This window comes from Crotalus tigris, unplaced genomic scaffold (assembly GCF_016545835.1).
Source record: "Crotalus tigris isolate CLP2741 ecotype Arizona unplaced genomic scaffold, ASM1654583v1 scf7180000018301.7375997, whole genome shotgun sequence".
Classification (NCBI taxonomy): Eukaryota; Metazoa; Chordata; class Lepidosauria; order Squamata; family Viperidae; genus Crotalus; species Crotalus tigris.
The window spans coordinates 6,548,703-6,572,727 of NW_024096931.1; the positions used below are offsets into that span (position 1 = coordinate 6,548,703).

Consider the following 24,025-nt stretch of genomic DNA (forward strand, 5'->3'; position numbering starts at 1 on the left):
CTCCAAGGTCCCTTCCAACTTTACTACTATTACTAAATGAAATCAATTTCAATCCTGACTAGATCCAGCAATGGCTATACATTTCCCTGCCAAGACCTATCTTCTGCAAGCTGAAGTTTTCAACCTCAGTATATTTGATTAAAAGCCAAATGCGTCCTCAGAAATCCGAGGGTGTCCTGTGGCCCTCAAAAGCTTTGAGAAAAGCTCAGAGAGAACTTTAAAAGCCAACACTATGTCATTTAGGAGAGACCAATATGAGAGAAGGTGAGAAATGTTAGGTCTACGTGCTTAATTTGTCTTTCTCCTAGCTGAGGCAAGGGTGGGGGTATAGACTGAGGGATCTGCTCTCAGATGTGGTGGAATGTAGTCTGGATTCCCAGGTGGGAGGGGCTGCTTTGCAGAGAGCAAAGAGGCAGCGAAGCTTGGATGATCTGGGACGCAGAAAGAGGGCAAAGACGGATAGATCCTCTAGCAGTTCACAGACTGCCTCTGAGGAAGATACCGTATTTTCCGGCGTATAAGACGACTTTCTAAACCATGCAAATCTTCTCCGAAGTCGGGAGTCATCTTATACGCCGAGTCGTTTTATACGCCGGAAAATATGGTAGTTGTTTTAGTCTGGCCATGTGCTGTCTGTAGGCCAGTGATGGCGAACCTTTTAGAGACTGAGTGCCCCAAAACTGCCCTGCCTCCGCCCCACCCTGCCCGCCCATAGGGCCACCCACTGCCTCCAGGGCCCGCTGCAGATCGCCCAGGCGGCCCAGCAGCGCCATGGCGGCCATACCCTCTGCTCACGCCCCACAGCATCAATTGTGTGGGATGGGCTGTGAGGGCAGAGTCTTGTCTACGCTGCCCGGCTGCCATGTCCTTGGCTGCGCTGCTCTGCGTGGGCCGCGCCTGGGGGTGACTCTCCTCCAGGGGGGGTTGCTGGTGAGGAGGGGGTCGTAGGGGGAGGCGGGCCTGGGGTGACGGCGCGCCTGCCCACAGAGAGGGCTCTGAGTGCCGCCTCTGGCACGCGTGCCATAGGTTCACCACCTCTGCTGTAGGCGAACAGCAACAAAGGTTGCAGGTAGTCCTTGACTTATAACAGTTCATTTAGTGACAATTTAAAGTTACAACAGCACTAAAAAAAGTGACTTAAGATCATTGTTGGACAAAGTCCACAGAACTATCCCGGTGCACGGGGAAAAAAAAAAATAACTTACTTCCACTCTTCAGCAGACGTTTCTCTTCCTCCTTCAGCTTATTCTGCATCAGGCGCAGAGTGTTTTCTGCTTCCTGTAGGGAAGATCGAAAAAAATCAGGACGGCCAACTGATCGAGAATTCCTTCGGCTTCGGAGAGAGACGGGATGTGAGAAGAGTTAAGACTGAGGGCTTTTGAAAGACAGCTTAGTTCCACACAATTAAAAACACAACAAAAAAACCCTGAAAATATCAGCAGTTCCAGCGAAGTTCCAGCAATGCTGGTGTTGGGCAAAACCGTCGTAAAATATAGTCATGTGACTGCAGGATGCTGCAAATGGCTGTACTGAAGTCACGTGACTAGGGGGGCGTAGAGACCATCCAAATGGTCATACAGGTAGTCCTCGAATTACAACCATTCATTTAATGACTGGTCAAAGTTTCAATGGCATTGAAAGAGTGATTTACAACCAGTGTTCACAGTAATGGCTGTTGCAGGATCCCCACAGTGACACAATCAAAAGAGGGAGACCCAGGTGACACAGTATTGAATAACTGGAGGTTGTATCAATATTTATGGAAGTATATACCGAGAAGGTTAGATAAATAGAAGTAGTAAAGTAAGAGAAAATTAATCTTATTGTATATAATACAGATAGGGAAATTTGGAGAGAGAAGTTGTTCAGACATTACCCCTGAATTGTATCTGAAGAGGGATGAAAGGGAAGAAAGGAGAGGAGAGAGAAAAGAGTAAAGGAAGGGAGAAGGAAGTAGGAAGGTTGGAGGAGAAGAGGAGAAGTGGGGAGAAGTGGTGAAGGAAAGAGAAGAGGAGAGGAAGAAGAGGGAAGTAGGGAAGAGAAGAAAGGGAGAAAGAAGGTAGAGAAGAACGAGTGTGGATACAGTGAAAGGGGAAATGGGCGAGCAACACCAAAAGTCATGTGTATGTATTTATTTCATTTTATTAAAAGTATCTTATATATGAATGTAAAAAGAATGTATGTTAACATCTGATAAATATCACGGTATATGTATGGGGGAGAGATTGGAAAAATAATAAATAAAAAAATTATTTTAAAAAAAGTGGATGCCTGGCAATTGACGTGTGCTTATGAAGGTAGCCGTGTCCTGGGATTATCATTTGCAACCTTCCCAGGGAGCTTCTGACAAGCAAAGTCAACAGGGGAAGCCAGATTCACTTAACAATTGCAGCACAACGAAGGCAAAAAAGTCACAAAATGGGACATGACTCATTTAACAACCGCCTTGCTTGACAGCTGAAATGTTGGGCTCAAGTTGTGGTCGTTAAAATTGAGGACCGCCGGTATCCGGTTTCAAATCGAGGTGATGTAGTCCCCCAGATAGATCTTGGAACTCTGAACGGCTGCTAAGTGACCAGTTGTAAGTCAAGGACTAACTGTTCAGACTATAGTCTCAAAACACTGCAGGACAATAGTCAGAATGTAAACCATGGTTTGCTTCTGTCCTTCATTAAAGGAGACTTGTAGGGAGCTAGAACGATTTAAAGGACAGCTTCATGAAAACCTACGACTCACTTTCTGGGTAAAAATCTAGGCACAAAACAAAGCTGTAAATCCTCATTAAGCACAAAATCCAGAAATTAACATGATATGCGGTCTCAGCTTACACTGTAAAAAAGAATATTAAAAAAAAAAAGCTTACAAATGCAGTGACAAAAGCATGTTGGCTAAGCTAAGAAGACAGGGGGGAAAAAAACCTCAGACACTAGAGAGATAATTAAATGCCATTTTTATTATTTCAGGGATACATGTGGAAAATATTTTATCTCCGTGGCTAGACTGTCATAATTCCTTTGCCTTCGTGATTAACCAACCACTAACAGCCAGCATTTAAAGGGAAGGAATATGTTTAAATTACTGAACTTCAAAAAAAAAAAAAAAGAGCCCTGGAAAAGCTTTATAATGCTCTGTATTATAAAGAACTGAAGAACTAAAGTTTCATATTAAATATGTATTACTCCTAAAGAAAGCCACACACACAAAGATAGGCAGCAAAATCTGGAAGGTGGCGTTTCAGAAGTGTCATTCTGATACTTCAGAAAAGTTAGTGAAAAAAGTTGGCAATTGCTGAGAAGAAGGAAGATCCTGGATGTACCAGTTACTGACAACTGTCAGCACTATTTGATATGCTACATCACACTAAGGAATGGAGTTCTAACCCAGGTAGACATAGAATTGTAGGGCTGGGAGGTGTTGTGATTCCGTGCCAGCCTGTGCTCCCAACAGCTGAGTCTGAAGAATCTGAGGAGGAGGTGGAGGAGGCATTTGAAGGACCATCAGGGGCAGAGGGAGGCTCGGAGGAATTACAGGACTCACAGTTTGATGCAGAGCCTGGGCCCTCCAGTCGTGTTCCTGATGAAGCTCAGCTGTGTGAGGAGACTGAGTCAGACTCGGAAGACTCACACCTGATGGACTTGCTAATTGATGCTTGCACACGTCATCAATTAGTGAGAGTAAATCAGCAGCAGTCAATATGGCAACTCCAGAGTAAAAGGAGAAGGCAATGAGAGGCAACACCTTGGGACTGCTGTATAAAAAGAGGAGGTGTGGGCGGTGCTGGTTGCTGAAGGCAAACGTTTGCAAAGTGCTTCTTGGAATCCTGGTCTGTTCGTCTTGCTTGTGACTTCTCTTCTGTTTGCATCGTGTTTTCCTATGGACTATGGCACCCACCACTCCAGTCGTTCTCACTGTGAGGAAATGTCTACTTAATTCTAAGTTGTATCTCTCTTTAATGATCTTCTCCCCGCTGCTTCTTATCCTGGCCTCAGGTGCTTTGGAGAATAGATCGGGCCCCTCTTATCTGAGACAGCCCCTCAAGTATCAGAAAGCAGCTGTCAGGTCACCCCTTAACCCTTCTCCTCATTAGACAAGACCACTCCTCACTCGGTGTCTCACAAGTCTCCTGGAGTAGAAGATCACTAAAAATAAAATTCCTCTCTTGCTTGCAAAACAAACTTTTCATCGATTTGTGCCTCTGGTTTCTCCTGTTCATTTTTGATCACTGATTAAATCCACTCTTGCAGCATGTTTACAGTTTGAAACAGATGGGCATTGAACATCTATTAGCCTCTGTATAATACCTAAGTCAGCTCTTAGACTGAGACATGGGAGACTTAATTGAGAATACAATTTATCTTTTCTGCAAGCAAGAAACTTACCTGGCTGTAAAGTGCCACGTTTTCTAGCTGTCGGAATCGAAGTTACAGAGAAAATTCAAGGAATTTTTGGAGCAGGGAGATTCAGAATGTGAAGGTTGCAATTGTTCCTCTGTTTTACAGAGGTTAGCAAAATGTCTACAGGAGGCTGTGTTTTGCCAGACAGGTTGACGATATAAAATGTGACTGACATAAATGGGGATGTTTGACTCAATTGCACTCACGTTAAGCTGTAATTTAAAGAAAAACAGATCTATAGTTCCCATTGTTCAAGCTTTTCATCTGTGATGGCCTAGCGACGATATGCAAATAAACAAAACGTGATGCACAAAAGCAGAGTGGAACGGTGTGTTCTCTGCTCCACACATCACAGGCATTTGCTTCTGGAACTCCATTTTCCCCTATGGGGAGACAACTATCCTGAAATCTGTCAGCACAACCATGTTCCAATTCCAACTTAATGTTCTTCAGTGCTTCTAGAATTAACAAGCCAAACTTCAAGATCTGGGCAGAGCTGATCCAGTTATTGGGGGGGGGGGGGAAGCAGGGGAGGGAAGAGAACCACCCAGGTTGTTTCTGGTATAAATTATATTATCTGTTTTCCTTCTGTCTTGGTCTTGCTTTAATTTGCACCATAGGAGGCTTCCAGCCTATGATAAAGCAGACGCAACTTTAGCAATGCACCGGTGAAAGCATTCATTTCTTTCTATTGATCATGGACTAATTAATAGCCTGTTTAATACCCTAGAACTTATCTCTTCAGTGTTTAAGCTGAGGAGGGGAGGGAAAAACTCCTGGAAGCGCCGAGGTAATAAATCATCTTACAGAAAAGTATAAAAGGAGAACGCAGATTCTGGAAGTTGAATTATACTTGAGTTTGAATAGCTATCTCCCAAAGAGGGTTAAAAAGCCGAGAACAAAGCCGGCTGCAGAATAAACAAATGAAAACACCAGTTAATGATCAACACGGGCAATGCACAATCTGATTTATCCCATAGGATGAAGCTGCCTTCATGACTTTGGTCCAGAGTCTGCCTTGTGGTCTCTTGATCCCTTTGAGTCACTGTTGGATTCATCCCAAAAGCCGCATTGCCTTGTTCGGTTCTTCCAATTTACACAAGCCGTAGCTCTCGTGGGTTCCTTCTGCTCTACAAAAAAATTGGCCTTCTCCTTAGCACCCGACTTGATACAACTAAAGTTAACTTGAGAATCAATGTTACGAGCCATGGCAGCAGTGCTGAGTGGTTCTCCTTCCTTTGGTTTGGCGTCTGGGTGTGCCTCTGGGCCTTGGTTGACTCCTGGCAACAGCCTGGACAAGTCCCTGCAGTTTTCTTGGCTAGATTTCGTGAAGGTTCGCCATTGCCTTCTTCTTCCTGAACGCGAGGGGCTGCCCCAAGGTCACCCTTGGACCTAAAGTGGAACTAGAACGCATGGTTTCCCAGTCTGTAGGGCTTCTTTGCTGAGGGAACCCCAAATATTTGAACTTCTTCTGTATGCCCTAGGCCAGGGGTAGGCAACCTTGGCTCTTTTATGACTCGTGGACTTCAACTCCCAGAATTCCTGAGCCAGCATGGCTAAGCATGGAAACCTCTCCCTTTCCCCTCAGCGTGGCTGGCTCAGGAATTCTGGGAGTTGAAGTCCACGAGTCATAAAAGAGCCAAGGTTTCCCCACCCCTGATTCTAGGGTGTTCCTGCCAGCTTAGCTCCCCTTCTATTCCCTCACCTGGCTGGCTGAGGAATTCTGGGAGTTGAAGTCCACACGTCTTAAAGTTGCCAAGTTTGAAGACCCCTGATCTAGGCGCAGAGGTGGGGAACCTTGGCTCTTTTATGACTGGTGGATTTCAACTCCCAGAATTTCTGAGCCAGCATGGCTCAGCTTGGAAACCTCTCCTTTTCCCCTCAGCATGGATGGCTCAGGAATTAAATGAAGAACATTTAATTAAACATGAAAGACCTGGAGATTAAAACATACGATGAACGGTTGCAGGATTTGGGTATGGCTAGTCTAGAGAAAAGAAGGAGTAGGGGTGACATGATGGCAATGTTCCAGTATATGAGGGGTTCCAAAGAGATGAGGGGATCAACCTATTTTCCAAAGCCCCAGAAGGCAAGACAAGGAACCATGGATAGAATCTAGTCCAGAAGAGAAGCAACCTAGAACTAAGGAGAAACTTCCTAACAGTGAAAACAATTAACCAGTGGAACAGCCTGTCTTCAAGTGCTCCATCACTGAAGGTTTTAAAGAAGACATGGGACAGTCACTTGTCTAGAATGATATAGGGCAGGGGTAGGCAATCTTGGCTCTTTTATGACTCGTGGACTTCATCTCCCAGAATTCCTGAGCCAGCATGGCTAAGCATGGAAACCTCTCCCTTTCTCCTCAGCATGGCTGGCTCAGGAATTCTGGGAGTTGAAGTCCACGAGTCATAAAAGAGCCAAGGTTGCCTACCCCTGGTATAGGGTCTCCTGCTTAAAACATGTCCTTAAAACATCCTTAGCACTTTCACCAAAATAGTCAAAGAGAAGGAGAGCCAGAGGAGCTGATACTTCTTGCTTCTTTGCAACTCCTTATAGGCTTCCCTTCCCTTACACACTCAACGACCCAAGAGATACTCTTCGTATCCTCACAGCTCAATCCAGAAGGGCCTCTAGTTTTTGCAATCCTTCCATATTTAACATGCTAGAGCAAGAAACCTAAATCTTATGCAGCAATTGAAGAGCGACAAGCACAGAATCCAGGGAAGAAGTTGGAAATGCCAAATTCCAACTCACAAAAGTTTATTTATTTATTTATTTTGCTTGAACAGAATGTATCCTCAGACACAAAGAGCTTTAAATTTAAAATTATGTCTGGGAGAGAAGGTCAACAGGGATGGGAACTAGAGGTAAATGCTGGTAACTGAGATCAGAAAACCACACTGCTGTCGCTTGTTTGTTTTTTGTTTTGCTTTTTTAAAAAGAATCACTAAGGGACTACAATGTGTTTACCAGTGTACGTTTCTCATAATGAGTACTTCTTTTCAATGGCCCGCTCTTTGCAAAGCTTTTCAATCAGGGACATCTCCAATTAAATCGAGTGTGTTTTCCATTGTATCTGAAATTACTTCAACAGGTCTCCTATTTATTTGCTTACTTTTCTCCCTGGAGCTGGCGAAAGCATGAATTGTAATGATTCAATCAAAGCTCGTTTGCTATTCTCCCGATGCGGTTAAAAAGTTCTATGGCGTTAGTTTACTTGGGTGAGCTGGTTGAATGCACAGGCTTTATATGAATACGCTGATGAGTCCGTGGGATAAAAACCCGGGAACATTTTGCAATGCTTGAGAAAGTTTGTCAGGCAAATTAATTCTGACAGAGGACTTAGTTGAACAGCTGGGGCTGCTGAGAGCCAGCTAAAAGAAATCTTACTAGCTTAGGATGTCACAGTTATCTTGGTGCATATCAGAAGGGACATCTGTGCATCTGGGACAGGCCGACGAGGAGTTAGGGTGGGAGAGAGAATTGTGAATACTGGGATTGGAAGATCTTATTTTATGTGCATTGTTTCCCACTGGGTTCTAACACGGAGCATTCAATGTTAGTAACTCCCTTTTTACAACCCACTAATCCCTTAATTCGGGGGAGAGTCGGGACGACTGGATGGAGCTAAGCATGATTAGAGCCTTCAATGCCACATTATGGAGCATCTGTTAATGTCATATCCCAAGACTCTGAGAAATACCTTCTTAGCAATTACAGGTAGTCCCCGAGTTACGGCCACAATTGGGCCCAAAATTTATGTTGCTCAGTGAAACATCTGTTAAGTGAATTTTGCCCTATTTTTACAAGAAAGGTAAGTGAGTGACCATGGTTGTGAAGTTAGTAACCCCGTTGTTAAGTGGATCTGGCTTCCCACATTGACTCTGCTTTACAGAAAATTGCCAAGGGGGATCACGTAATCCTGGGACACAGCAACCATCATAAACAGGAGTCAAAATTGGTTGCGTGTAATCCAGAGGGTCTCAGCTGGATGACAAAATATTTGCTCAATCTTTGGGTCTCTCTTTCCAATTAAAAATGTAATCTATCCAATATCACCAGCTGCGGCATAAGAAGAAAGAACACAACGCACTGTATTTGCCAAGCGTTTTAAAGATTAGAAGTAGATCACCTTATAAACATTCATTTCTCCCCCAGGCAAGGAGAGGAAAAAAAAGCACCATTTCTTAAAAACACTCCAGGAAAACAAACACATCACCAAGAATCTTGATCCTCTCAAGAAATAGAGGGCAGAGGATGTTATTTTCTTTCCATTAGGTTTACTAAAGTTTTTGCTAAACTGGCAAAAAAAGGCAATTCAGAACTAAGAATACCAGCAAAGGTCCATTACAAAGATTGCAATTTAATTTCTAATTTCTTTGTTAATATGAAGGAGACAATGATTACAAAGGACTGTAGTTGCAGTTCCAAAAATGGCTGGAATAAATGATTTCCCACCCTTGGCAGTAAACATTTCTGGCAAATATGCTGAAGAGGTAAGCAATTATTACGGCAAAAAGGAAAAAAAAAAGCTATTTTTTCAAACCCTTGGCCATCTTTAAAACCTCATTTTAAAAGCATTCAGGGATGAAGATTCCAAAGAACCTTTAACTTCTTTGAAGGAAGAACCTGAATTTTTAATTGCAAAATTTTTCTATAAATGTATTGATACTCTTAAAAGTTACAAATAATGTAGAAAAAAACCCATAAGAACACAATCTGTAAGTTCCATCAACTTAACTAAAGCTGCATACTAAAAGAAAACAAACATAATATAGACCAACTACTTATAATAAGAATTAAGGACATCTAAGTTTATGTCAGAGTATAATATAAACATATTAAGTCTGTATTTAGTGCTTGTGTTTTGTTTTCTATCTATAGTTCCCAATTGGAAAGCTGAAACTATAATGCATAGGCACACTAGTGTAAGATTAAAAGGAATAGTTCCCTTAGTTTATAGAGGAATATATTGTTGTGAAATTAGGATGTTTTTAAATGCAACTAGGCAAAGTTTAATGTGCCAAAGATGTTTCTCACTGCAAAAAAGTAAGCTATTGGCTTGGAGAGGTAAAATAATTAACTTACCCATCCCAAAGCACTTCTGTAATTCCTTAAAATGTCTGTAGGTAATTTTTTTAATAAAAAGCTTGAAAGATGAATTATATAACTAGAATCCAGTGCATGGGTCAATGTACTTTACTATAATGCTGGGGAAAACGGTGTTCACAATTACAAATGGCTCTGCTATAACTCCATTTATTCCACCGTGTCTCTCATCACCCAGGTGTTATCTTATAATTTTATTTTTATGAATTTGGCCATTCTTTGAAAAGAGGGCAGTTCTGAAAAAATGGAAATCAGTATCCTGAGGATTACAGAATATAGAGAATCAAGCTCCAACACTGAATATACCCCAACATGTAGGATAAAACAGCAGACAACAGACTGGTGTTCAGGGACATACATGGTAGAAATTATGACTAAAGCAATTCAAGTACAGTCATTTATTTAGAAACGCTCACCTCAAATCTCTCTTGCTCCATGCGATGTTGGTCATCCAGCTGCTGTTCCAGGTACGTCAAGTTACGAAATTTCTCCACGTAGTAGCTATATTGTTTCTGCAACTCCTCCTCAATTTTCTCATATTCATCCATAAAGGCAGGGCTGGTAAGGATAAAAAAGGTGGATTCATACATTGCTCGAAGCACGAAGCTGAAAACACCAGCCTGAAGATGACGAATGGGACTTCGTCGAAACGTCGCCAAGACACTTCCAATTTTATGCGGGAGAAAACCTGAATAACCAAAGACCTACATACAAATACCCGCGAAAACCTCAGAAAATATATATATATATATGTGTGTGTGTGTGTGTGTGTGTGTGTGTGTGTGTGTAGGTCTTTGGTTATTCAGGTTTTCTCCCACATAAAATTGGAAATGTCTTGGCGACGTTTCAACGAAGTCTCATTCGTCATCTTCAGGCTGGTGCTTTCAGCTTCGTGCTTCTAGGAGCCGAAAGCTCCTATATATGTCTGTGTGTGTGTGTGTGTGTGTGTGTGTGTGTGTGTGTGTGTGTGTCCCCGTACATACATACACACACACACACACATATATATACATACACATACACACACACACAGACACACACACGCTCTTAAGCAGGACAGAGAGGAACGCGGCTCCTACCGAACGCTCTGCAGGGTTTGCAGCCGCTTGTGGTTTCTCTCCAGCTCGGATTTCCTCTTTTCGATCTTGGCCTCCAAACTGGCTTCATCAGAAGCCACGTTGCTCAGCATGTCGTTGGTCTTCTGGACTTGCTCCTACAAAAAGAAGGAAGAAGGAGGAGGAGGAGGAGGAGGAGGAGGAGGAGGAGGAGGAGGAGGAGGAGGAGGAGGAGGGGGGGGAGGGGGAGGGGGAGGAGGAGGAGGAGGAGATGATGATCACACGCAGCAGAGGTGAGCTGAGTGACCACCTGTGAGTCTACGATAGGTGGGCGTGAGATGGACGAAAGAGGAAGGACAAAGATGGAAAAGCTCCAGAAGGGAAACCATCTTGAAAAGTCCAAATACAGGTAGTCCTCGGCTTACGAAAACAACGGTGCCCAAAATTTCCATCATTAAATGAGACAGTGAAGGGAATTTTGCCCCATTTTATAACCTTCCTTGCCACAGTTGTTAAGTGAATCACTGCAGTTGATAAATGAGTAACCCGCTGTTAAGTGACTCTGGCTTCTCCCATTGACTTTGTTTGTCAAAAGGTCACACAAGGGGATCACGTGACCCCCGGGGACAACTGCATCCGTCATAAATATGAACGCCAGAATTTTGATCACATGACCGTAGGGATGCTACAATAGTCGTACGTGCGAAAAATGCTCACAAGTCACTTTTTTCAGTGCGGTTGTAACTTCGAACGGTCATTCAATGAAGTATTGTAAGTCAAGGACAACCTGAACTGAAAAAAATAAGCAACTTACTGACTAGCAGTTGAAAACCCCCTCGTCCTTACCAAAATATCTTTGATGGCAACGCGCATCACTTTTTCGGTTTCGTTGATCTCGAGGGGTCTTCCAATTGCTTCTGTTCTCAGTTCCTGAGAGGCAAAAAAGAAAGACAGTGAAACAAAAGAGCAACCGAGGACACAACCCAGAAAAAAATACGGTTACAGACATTAAGTATGGTTTTCCTTTCTTGGCAGCAACTCCAGATTGAGGAGGATAATCGATCCCCAAACGCAGGAATCCTTCAGAGAAGGAAATGTACGGTGAAGTGCTGAGAACTCACTTTAATTGCTATCATACGTCTTTAAGGCTGGCCAGCCTCTTTAGGCAATCTCTTTATTAACAGTTAAAAATCTAGCACGTCAACATCAATTTAAATGAGGCTTTATTAAAATAATACGGGCAATAAAAACCAAAGAGATCAGGGTTGATTTCAGAAAAGGCAGGCACAGCCACAGTTCTCTGTGCATTAATGATTCACCTGTGGAGATGGTTACCAGCATCAAATTCTTGGGTGTGCAGCTAACGGTAGGCTGACTTGGTCGCTCAACAGTGAGAAACTGGTGACGCGGCCACAGCAGCGCCTGCATTTCTTGCATCGCATGAGAAAAGCACATCTTCCTTCCCCTGTCCTGACCACTTTCTACAGGGGGACAATTGAGAGCATCCTGTCATACAGCATCACAGTCTGGTTTGGAGGCATCCCTGCTTCAGACAGGAAGGCAGTGCAGAGAGTGGTGAAAGTGGCCGAAAAGATCATTGGCAGCTCCCTCCCTCCCATCCAGGACATAGCACAGAAGCATTGCTTGAGCAGGGTCCGTAAGATTATCTGGGACACTACACATCCTCTTCACGGCCTGTTTTCCTTGTTCCCTTCTGGGGGGAGGGGGCTTCGTGGTATCCGAAGCAGAACATCCAGATTCAGCCAGAGTTTCATTCCATACAGCATTAACCTTGTGAACTCTCAAGCTTCCTCCTTCCGTTACATATTCAAGATGGACAGTATTTAATATTTATTTGCTACGTATATGTAGGGATGTGGGTCTATACATATGCTGTTCATAGTATGTTTAGGTGTGTGTCATGTATGTGTTTCACTTTGAGAGCGGGCAACTAAATTTCCTTTTTGATGTTGTGCCGTTGTGCCCACAGTAAAAAAATGACAATAAAGGTTATCTTCTCTTCTCTTCTCTATCTTATCAAAAAGACTGAGGCATAACGTGCCCTCCTCTGGCTTTCGGATCAGGCTCCCATGTCGTTGCAGGAATCATGTTAGAAGTCATCAGCTGGGAATACAGATTCATTAAGTCACAATTTTACTAATGGTGATTTGCTGAACAGACCTAATATACAGTAGCTCAGTGGTTCTCAACCTTTTTAATGCCGCGACCTCCCACCGGTCGTAAGTCGAAGACTACTCAACTGGTGCAGCACTGTTTGCAGAATGGGACTTTTGGCGGGCTCAGCAGGGCAGAGACAGCCTGGACAATTTGTATTGGCTTTTGAAAGCCAATAGAATTAGACTCTATTCAAGAGAGTCTATTCTATTGGCTTTCAAAAGCCAATAGGATAAAAGGAAGTAGCACAGCTAAGGAAAAGGGGAAAAAAATGGTGGACTGCATTGTTTGGCGACCCCCGTGAAATGGTCGTTCGACCCCAAATGGGGTCCCGACCCACAGGTTGAGAACCGCTGCTCTAGGAGGCACACTGGGTTGCCGATTTGTTTTGCTCATTTTGACGCCTATTATTTTTGGTGATTGTTTTTGTGGGGATGCTAAGAGTCAGGATGAATTGATGGTCACAGAAAAATCAATCAATGTATGAATAAATACATACAGAAATTAACTGCAGAAGGCACAATCAAGTGCTGCCGTGATTGCTCTAAATGTAACAGTTGGTTAATTTCCAGTTGCTTTTATTGGCTATAAAATGCATTATTGATCAGTGCATTTCTTTTTTTCCTCTTGTCGTAAACTCGGTTACATCTGTAGGAATTTTTCTTTTACAAAGTGACTGCAGAGCGAGATCAGTGGGCAAGTTAGCTCAAAGCAACAGGCAACGGGAATTTCAGAATAATAATTTGAGGATTACAGCTTCCGAATCTTAATTCGACTGGGCGAATCACAAGTGGGCACACAGCACTCTTTGAAAAGGCAAAATCTTCTGTGCTTTCTTAGCGCATCACAGATGCAAGAAAAACATTTCTATCAGCAGGAAATGCCCGTTGAAAGCAAATTAGGGAAGTGTTATTAGAATTAGAGTAAAAATCCTGACAGAATCATGGTTGGGAATAGCAGCCCTAATGTTGTTGTTGTTGTTAGTTGCGAAGTCGTGTCTGACCCATTGCAACCCCATGGACAACGTTCCTCCAGGTCTTCCTGTCCTCTACCATCTTCTGGAATCCATTTAAGCTCACGCCTGCTGCTTCAGTGACTCCATCCAGCCACCTCATTCTCTGTCGTCCCCTTCTTCTATTGCCCTCCATCTTTCCCAGCATCAGGCTCTTTTCCAGTGAGTCCTTCCTTCTCATTAGGTGGCCAAAGGACTTGAGTTTCAGCTTCAGGATCTGGCCTTCTAAAGAGCAGTCGGGGTTGATCTCCTCCAGGACTGACCGGTTTGATCGCCTTGCAATCCACGGGACTCACAGGCGTCTTCTCCAGCTCCATAGTTCAAAGGCCTCCATTCTTTGGCGCTCAGCCTTTCTTGTGGTCCAACTTTCACAGCCATCCATTGCAACTGGGAAAACCATGGCCTTGACTATACGTACTTTTGTTGGCAGGGTGATGTCTCTGCTTTTTAGTATGCTGTTTAGATTTGCCATAGCTTTCCTCCCCAGGAGCAAGTGTCTTTTAATTTCTTGGCTGCAGTCTCCATCTGTGGTGACCTTGGAGCCCAGGAAGATAAAATCTGTCACTACCTCCATTTTTTCCCCGTCTATTTGCCAAGAAGTGAGAGGGCCAAATGCCATTATCTTGGTTTTCTTAATGTTGAGTTTCAAGCCCTAATGTTATATGCAGCTATACCCCGGCAGTACAATCAGTTTATGAAATTTAAGAGTTAAGCAAAATGGTTGTTAAACCATTTTCAGTCGAGGATTAGCCATGCTCAAAGATTATGATGATTAATAAACAGAAAAGCAGTATTTTATTAAGAAGGCTAGGTGCTCCTTCCTGTTTATGTTAATGTGCAACATCTACTCATTAGAAATCAGGGGAGCATCAACGTAGCATTACTGCTGATGAGCTAAAGCAGAAAGTCATTTTGAAGCAATTAAGATAAATACAAAATATTCCACAGAGATGGCATATAGGTCTTTACGCATTAAGGAAAGAAAACTAAAAGCAAAAGAACCAGAATTGATACCCAGCCATGGCCACAGAGAATTCTACTCCCGACACATCTGGAGAACATCAGGTTTGAAGGAAACGGATATGAGAAACTTGGGACAAATTTGGAAGAGAGAAATAAAATTGATCACCAGAGTGGAAAACAACAACACGGGAGGAAAGAGTGATGAGATTTCAAGGCTTGTCTTTGTGCCCTAAGAACTAAATTTCACATTTCATTCACCTCTTTCAAGTTCTTTCAGGTCTCATGCTTCTCAGTTTGGGGGGTGGGGGTGGGAGTGAGGGTTGATGTCCTCAACGGCCAATTTAATGACTCTTCATTTTAAAACTGAGGAATACTAAATGGCCATAATCTTTCCTCTATAGCAGTGGTTCTCAACCTGTGGGTCGGGACCCCATTTGGGGTCAAACGACCATTTCACGGGGGTCGCCAAACAATGCAGTCCGTCAATTTTCCCCCCTTTTCCTTAGCTGTGCTACTCCCTTTTATTCTATTGGCTTTTGAAAGCCAATAGAATAGACTCTCTTGAATAGAGTCTAATTCTATTGGCTTTCCAAAGCCAACAGGAATTGTCCAGGCTGTCTCAGCCCTGCTGAGCCCACCAAAAGTCCCATTCTGCAAACGGTGCTGCACCAGTTGAGTAGTCCTCGACTTACGACCAGTTGAGTAGTCCTCGACTTACGACCGGTTGGGGGTCGCAGCATTAAAAAGGTTCAGAACCACTGCTCTATAGTAATTCGTGCAATTCAAATCAGAAAGTTACCTAAAGTAAGTTACTCCCTGGACCCTCACAAGCCCCCAAATCACTCCGATCTCCTTTCTTCTGCTAGCAACATACGTCACTGCATTCTGTCATGGAAGAAAATATATTAAATGCCGGGAATTATTCCCGGGGGGGGGGGGGATGGCTCCTATGACAAGAAGCAGCACGCAGAATAATTTGTTACAGTTCACTGATTCGGGACGCTTGTATTTTGAAGGCAGATCAAGCCTGAATGGATTTCATTCTCAAAGCAACAAAGCACAGCTCAAATTTCATGCAGCGCTGGTAATGTCGGGAGAGTGGGAAGCTGTGGACCTCTTCAATTACTTATGAAGTGTAAGATCTGTTTCAGGTTGACACTTATTTTATCCCTTATAACCTAGGAATACAAAATAAAGAATTCCCCCCAAGTGCAATTCTCATCCTGAGACAAGACATTCCGTTTTTCAGCTTAGTAATAATGCTAATAATAAAGTTGGGAGGGACCTTGGAGGTCATCTAGTCTGACCCCCTGCTCAGGCAGGAAACCCTATACCATTTCAGACAGATGGCTGTCCAGTCTCTTCTTAAAATGCTCCAGTTTTGGAGCGTTCACAGCTTCCGAAGGCAGATTGTTCCACTGGTTAATTGTTCTAACTGCCAGGAAATTTCTCTTTAGTTCTAGGTTGCTTCTCTCTTTGGTTAGTTTCCATCTATTGTTTTTTGTTCTGCCTTCAGGCGCTTTGGAGAATAAGCTTGACTCCCTCTTCTTTGGGGCAGCCCCTGAGATATTGGAAGACATCTGTCACGTCCCCCCCTTGTCCTTCTCTTCATTAGATTAGACCAGGAGTAGGCAACCTTGGCTCTTTTATGACTCGTGGACTTCAACACCCAGAATTCCTCAGCCAGTGTGCCTGGCTGAGGAATTCTGGGAGTTGAAGTCCACAAGTCATCAAAGGGCCACGTTTGAAGACCCCTGATAGAGAGCATTCGCAGAACACCTGGAATTGCAAGGGGGTGGCAAGGAAAAAGCTATGATCAGGGTAACTGCAAGTAGTCATCCAGAATCTCTAGCAACAAAGTGCATATCAATTCGAATAATAATTACATGAAGGGTCTTCTGCCTGAAATCTGGGAAGCTCGGCCAGATCTCTGGAGATATTCTAGGGAAGACTCCCCAAGGTCATGCTAGGCTGATGCCACAGGAGCCAACCAGCCAGATGTGCTGTTCTAATCGAAGTGATTTTTCATCTTTCTTTCTCATTGATCGACTGCAGAGAAGGAGGACGGAAAAGATGTTCTTCCATGGCCACAAGTCAGGAGGGAAGAAGCCAATATCTCAGCGCTTGGGGCTCATGAACATTTAGTCTTTCTCTCTTTTAAGGATTACATCTCAATCTGTCACCATTTGGCACCTCCCATAGGCACCAGAGAACGTTGTTCCAAGCCATGCGAGTGTAACCTAAGCCCATAATTCATGACTAGCCTGAGAGCGAAATAGAACTTCTAGATCCAAAGACTTCGTGTTACTGAAAGCCAGACCCTCAAGGCAAACGAGGGGAAGAAGCTGCGTGGCAAGCCCTGCAGGAGGCCATTTCAGAGACAGACCCCTTGGGAAGTTCTAAGTCTTCAAAGCTAAAATCACACTGGCAGGAAAAAAAAAAAATCCATTAATCCCAGTACTTCTAAAAGGCAGCAATTTGAGGAAGATTGCTGTAGAGACAGAACATGTCCTTGGAAAAAGAATAAGGCTCTCTCTCTCTCTCTATGTATGTATGTGTATATATATGTTTGTGTGTGTGTATGTATATGTATATATGTTTTCTGAGGTTTTCGCGGGTGTTTGTATGTAGGTCTTTGGTCATTCTATGTGTGTATACATACATACACACACACACACACACACACACACACACACACACATATATATATATACACATACATACATACATACATACATACATACATATACATATAGGTCTTTGATCATTCGGGTTTTCTCCCACGTAAAATTGGAAGTGTCTTGGCGACATTTCGAGGAAGTCTCATTCGTCATCTTCAGGCTGGTGTTTTCGGCTTCATGCTTCTAGGAAACGAAGCCAAAAACACCAGCCTGAAGATGACGAATGGGACTTCGTCGAAACGTCACCAAGACACTTCCAATTTTACGTGGGAGAAAACCCGAATAACCAAGGATCTACATACAAACACCCGCGAAAACCTCAGAAATATATATATATATATATATATATATATATATATATATATATATATATAGCCACGATATAAAAGAAAAACGATGTTGAGATTCTAGAAAGTGCAAAGAAGAGCAACGATGATGATTAGGAGACTGAAGGCTAAAATATATGAGGAATGGTTGCAGGAACTGGGTATGTTTACTTTAATGAAAAGAAGGACTAGGAGTGACATGATAACAGTCTTCCAATATTTGTAGGGCTGCCACAAGGAAGAGGGGATCAACTTATTCTCCAAAGCACATGAGGGCGGGACAAGGATAGAAACTAATCAAGGAGAAAACTAACCTAGAACTAAGGAGAAATTTCCTGACAGTGAGAACAATTAACCAGGCTTGCCTTCAGAAGCTGTGGGTGGTCCAACACTGAAGGTTTTAAAGAAGAGATTGGACAACCGTCTGCCTGAAATGGTATAGGGTTCCCTGCTTAGCAAGAGGTTGGACTAGAAGACCTTCAAGATCTTTTCCAACTCTGTTATTTGGTTAGGTAGTTATCTTGAATAAATACTGGTTCCAATGCAGTAGCTAACTTGCACTGTTGCAAGGTCTTCCGAGAATAAGTCAAATATTGGTGTCAAACCTGCCACAGATGCCACACACATTGCTCTCCGTGGGTTTCAAAACATCTCAACCTAGACATTGAGCATTCTAGCCTTGCACTGTCTCAGATGAAAAATGACAACTTAATTACATTATTATTCCATAATGGGCATTATGTCTCCTGTTGTGGAAAAATAAATTCACATGCAGAGGCTCTAATGGTGGGGGGAAAAAGCCCCCGATTTTAATGATCTAGAGCATCAATGGAAAGTAAGGTTGATTGCATATAAAATGAGAAATAGCCCCAACCGCATTATTTATTTCCCCCCCCCAACAGAGAAAGTTATTTACTCCTCTATCAAAAAAAAAACCTCTTGACCTGCCTGACAATGATCATGAGACGGCTGTATGTCGGAAGTCCTTAATATTTACAGGATTATCCCCAAGTTGTATTCCATGGATTATTGTTAATATGACTAGGCCTGGGGTTGCCGAAGACTAAATCAGTAACAGAAGCTCAACAGAGAGCAATAATAGCTCTGCTTGAACATCCCTGTCTTGATAGGAACTGCACTTCTTCTTTTTAAGTAATTGCCCAGGACGCAGAAGGGAAAAAAAAAAGGCACTGAGCATTAGGAAGAAAACATTACAAAAAGCTTTTTCAATTCTTCCCAGTGATGTTCACACAACAGATTTGTCTGCTTTATCTTTCAAAATGTCCTGTTGACCCTAACGAGGCAGAAGGAACATCTAGTCAAGACAGAAAAGGATCTTCTCCCACCAGAGCAGTGTTTCTCAGCCTTGACAAGTTTTAAGACGTGTGGACTTCAACCCCAAGAATTTCCCAGCCAAGTATATCTCTACCCTTCGGCACGTGATTGAGAAGGATGAAATTTAGAAGAGAAAGAAGGGAACACATGTTGCTTGAAAATGGACAGAGCTAGAAAGGTGGACAGCAACAGAACAATAAGGAGAGTCTATGGAGATTCTTAATCATCCAGTTCATGGTTATCCCTAAGGTGTTTTTTCCAAAAGGCGACTGGACTTTCTTGATGTTGTTCCTTTAAGAGAATAACAGCGTTGGAAGGGACCTTGGAGGTTTTCTAGTCCAACCCCCGGCACAAGCAGGGACCCTATACCATTCCAGACCAATGACTGCCCAACCTCTTCTTGAAAACCTCTAGTGATGGAGCACCCACAACATCTAAAGCAGTGGTTCTCAACCTGTGGGTCGGGACCCCATTTGGGGTCAAACGACCATTTCACGGGGGTCGCCAAACAACGCAGTCCGCCATTTTCCCCCCCCTTTTCCTTAGCTATGCTACTCCCTTTTATTCTATTGGCTTTTGAAAGCCAATAGAATAGACTCTCTTGAATAGAGTCTAATTCTATTGGCTTTCAAAAGCCAATAGGAATTGTCCAGGCTGTCTCTGCCCTGCTGAGCCCGCCAAAAGCCCCATTCTGCAAACGGTGCTGCACCAGTTGAGTAGTCCTCGACTTACGACCGGTTGAGTAGTCCTCGACTTATGATCGGTTGGGGGTCGAGGCATTAAAAAGGTTGAGAACCACTGATCTAAAGCAAGCCATTCCGCTGGTTAATTGTTTTCACTGTTCAGGAAATGTCTCCTTAGTTCTAGGCTGGTTCTCTCCTTGATTAGTTTCCATCCTTTGCTTCTTGTTCAGCCTTCTGGTACTTTGGAAAATTGGTTGACACCGCCACCACCCCCTTCTGTGTGGCAGCCTCCCAAATACTGGAACACTGCTATCAGGTCACCCCTAGTCCTTCTGAAGAACTGAAGAAGCTTCTTGGATGAGAAGCGAAACATTTTCAAAGAAAACACCAAGAAAATCCAGATGCCTTTTGGAAAAAGGATCTTTTGGACAACAATAAGGAGAATTGATATTCACAGAACTGTTACTGCCACGTCCTGGGCATCGCGTTGCCTAGAAATATTAAAAATCGAAAACCGTTTTTTGGTGCAAGTGTGGGACAATTCAAATGTTTCTTTGTAGACTTACCCTCAGCATCACTTCTTTGCCCAACAAGTCATACAGAGATGCTCCTTTCGAAGTGATTTCCGAAGCAAGCTGCCTGGCTGTCTTCAAATCGCTGATCTAAATGGACATTTGGAGAAATCAGAGTTTATTTTTCCAAAAGGGGTTAGTAATGAGGAGTAGAGAGGGAATACCTTTTTATATATACATACATACATACATATGTAGGTCTTTGGTTATTCAGGTTTTCTCCCGCGTCAAATTGGAAGTGTCTTGGTGACGTTTCGACGAAGTCTCATTCGTCATCTTCAGACTGGTGTTTTCGGCTTCGTGCTCCTAGAAGCACGAAGCCAAAAGCACCAGCCTGAAGATGACGAATGAGACTTCGTCGAAACGTCGCCAAGACACTTCCAATTTGACGCGGGAGAAAACCCGAATAACCAAAGACCTACATACAAACACCTGCGAAAACCTCAGAATATATATTATTGTGTGTGTGTGTGTGTGTGTGTGTGTTTATTAAGCACCAAAGATTTGTAACTATAAAAACTTAATAAAATATTATATATATATTTATATTTTATTAAGTTTTTATAGTTACAAATCTTTGGTGCTTAATAAACAATGTGTCATCTGGCTTCACATATTTAACATTAATAGTAATACTAACTTCCATTTCTACTCTCTATTCCGCAGTTCTAGCCATTTATAAAAATTACCCCATGTTTGAAAATATTCTGTATCTTCCTTCCCTTTCATTTTCAGTGTTAAGCCTGTCCATTTCCGCACAATCCAAAATTTTCCTAATTATGTCTTCTTCCGATGGTGTTTCTTCATTTTCCCAATATTGTGCAAATGTAATTCTCGCTGCTGTTAATATATGTAATATTAAATGTATACATTTTTTGTCATAGTTGTCTGTAATTATACCTAGAAGAAATAGTTCTGGCTTAAAATCTACATGTTTTCTTAACATTTTCGGTAACCACAGGTGTATTTTTGACCAAATTTTTTTTGCTTTAGGACATATCCACCAAAAGTGATTAGTACGTGCCTGGGAAAGAATACTTCTAACTAAAGCCATACACTGAGATGGTAATCTATTTGGAAGTGCCTTTCTCCGAGCAGATCAATAACCATAATAATTTGTGCACCAGGGTCAATGGATCCGAATAATTTATTTGTTCATAACTTGGTGAGCAGTAAGCGGTGCCTTATGTTACTTTCCTGACCATCTCAACGTTGAAGGAAAACAAGCGGCAAAAAAATCCAAGATGGAATGTGCTCCTGGTCTGGAGTGAGGGAAGGGGGAGAAGGACCACATCCCCTCCTTACCAAAGTACACCATAGATGTTATTTGCCCTTCATGATACTGTACCATTCACAGAAAACACAATTGGCCTTCTCAGTGAGGGAAGAATGCTTGTATAAATTAAGGCCAATTCTCACAACTTTCCCAGATGTTTCCATCAACCAGGTCACTCTTTCTTCTTGTAGAGGTCAACATACATCTACGTAATTCACACATCTTCGAATATGGCCTACTGTCTTTCTTTCCAAGCTGAGAGACTTCCAAGTAACTAACTAACTAACTCCCAGCATTCTCAGTAATATTCAGCCTAGGCCACGGGTAGGCAACCTTGGCTCTTTTATGACTTGTGGACTTCAACTCCCAGAATTCCTGAGCCAGCCATGCTGAGGGGACAGGGAGAGGTTTCCATGCTGAGCCATGCTGGCTCAGGAATTCTGGGAGCTGAAGTCCACGAGTCATAAAAGAGCCAAGGTGGCCTACCTCGGGCTAGACTAAGGAATTGTAGGAGTTGTCCTCTCATCTGGTGGAGGAAGGCTGAACATACCATGCTAGAATACAATACTTTTTTCAGATTTGGCTTATCGTGGTGTGTGAATCTCATTATTGTGATTTATACACTACTATTTATGATATAACCTGATTCCACACCCAAGCAATCATGATTTATTCAATAGAATCTATGCTTAATACAATGCATAAATCCAGATCAATATGTTTACTGGCTTCTGCAATACTTCAGTGATTATACGTAGGACAACACCTAATCTACTTTATATATCACTTATATATCACTTAAATGATGCCTTGAGCCTCAGAAGGAAAGGCAAGGCTCAGTGCCTAAAAGAGGAAACTGAAAGTTCCTTACCCTGGAACCCAGATCAAATTTGAATTTTCCAACGTCTTCTTCACCCACAGCTGTGGTTTCCATCCCTTTGCTCTTCATGGCGTTGTAAAGCACCGTGGTGATCTTCAGCAGCTCCTTCACGGCATAGCCGTCGGCTTGGTAGAGCTTCTTGGTGTTGAGTTTTATGTGAGCTTTGGTGGCCTGTTGGAAGAACAAATGAGTGCTCAGCTATCTCCCTCCATATATGCTTAGATCTCAGGATGAAGCACTTCATAGCTATTTCCAGAGAATTCCCGAATGATTTCCAACTGGGGAAATGAAAATATGTCATTGCTGGTGCGCCATCATTGGAGGCTTATTTTTCTTCTCTCTCTATTTCTCATTCTTTTTCTTCCTTTTTCTTTTTTTCTCTCTCTTTCTCATTCTTTCTCTTTCTCTCTTTCTCTCGCTTTCTCATTCTCTCTCTCTCTCTCTCTGTATTTGAAGTATTTTATTTAAAAATTAACTGGGAGAGCACTCTGGTACTCAATTTAATATTTTGCATTTGATCCTTCAGGGCCCTTCAGGGACATTAGATAAATAAACTCACCATAAACTGAGCAACAGCCTTAATGAAAAAAACCCGGTCCTGCTCTGTTTCAACATCGGAAGGGATATCAGTCTGAGGCTCGTATCTGCAAACGGAAATAGATACAGAATTGACCATCTGCAAAAAGGAGATGGAGGTGGAATTCAGCAGGGGCCACAGCATCTCTTTGTATTTATCTGAACTGAAATGTTTACATCCCACCATTTATGTTACGGCGGGTTTATTTATCACACTTATTGGCCGCCTATTTGCCACGGTTTGGGTAACGCTGGGCTGGTTCAAAATGGCTTGCAGGACAAGGCATAGATTGATGATCATTGCAGCGTCCTGGAGGGTCACATGATCTCCATTTAAAACCTTCCCAGCTGGCTTTCAGTAAGCAAAGTCAATGGGGGAAAGCTGGATTTGCTTAATGACCATGTGATTCATTTAAAAACCATGGCCAAAAAGGTTGTAAAATCGGGCATGAATTTCTATTGTAGTCATAAGTCAAGGACTACCTGTCCTTGGGACAACGTTTTAGACTTCCTTGCTAACCTTTAATTTCGCTGCAGAGAGAGCACCAGGAAACATTCACCTGAAGACTACCTTAAACTCAGAACTAAATAAAGCATAAAGCTGTCTTTGCTCATCAAAGAAAATTATAGCGAATTCTTTTGAAATATTTTTGAGTTCTGACTGGCACAATTCCCAAACTGAACCTTGGTAATCTATTTTGCCTAATCTTCACTGCAGAAGTATACAACGTTTTATGGGCTAAGGACCACATCTGGATTTTGAGTCGTGTGTTAGCAATAGCACTTAGATTTATATAGCATTCCATTATGCTTCTACAGCAATCTGAGTGGTTGACAGAGTCAGCCCGTTGCCACCAACAATTTGGATCCTTATTTTACTGACCGCGGAAGGATGGAAGGCTGAGTCAACCTTGAGCCAGTCAGGATTGAACTCCTGGCAGTGAGCAGAGTCAGACTACATTGTAACAACTGCGCCACTACGGCTTCC

The 24,025-nt window shown here is 42.7% G+C and overlaps 1 protein-coding gene across 2 annotated transcripts in view; it reads right to left on the minus strand.

The window, feature by feature from the left end:
- The window catches only part of CLUAP1 (clusterin associated protein 1), a 42,536-nt gene that overhangs the window by 13,613 nt on the left and 4,898 nt on the right, over positions 1-24,025 (minus strand). For both annotated transcript variants that reach the window (XM_039349891.1, XM_039349890.1), the window contains exons 3-9: positions 23,021-23,105; positions 22,453-22,632; positions 20,300-20,395; positions 11,405-11,488; positions 10,583-10,716; positions 9,920-10,061; positions 1,206-1,278 (exon numbers count right to left, since the gene is read on the minus strand). In XM_039349891.1, the coding sequence (XP_039205825.1) occupies positions 1,206-1,278; positions 9,920-10,061; positions 10,583-10,716; positions 11,405-11,488; positions 20,300-20,395; positions 22,453-22,632; positions 23,021-23,105 (794 nt within the window). The remainder of the gene's footprint in view (positions 1-1,205; positions 1,279-9,919; positions 10,062-10,582; positions 10,717-11,404; positions 11,489-20,299; positions 20,396-22,452; positions 22,633-23,020; positions 23,106-24,025) is intronic.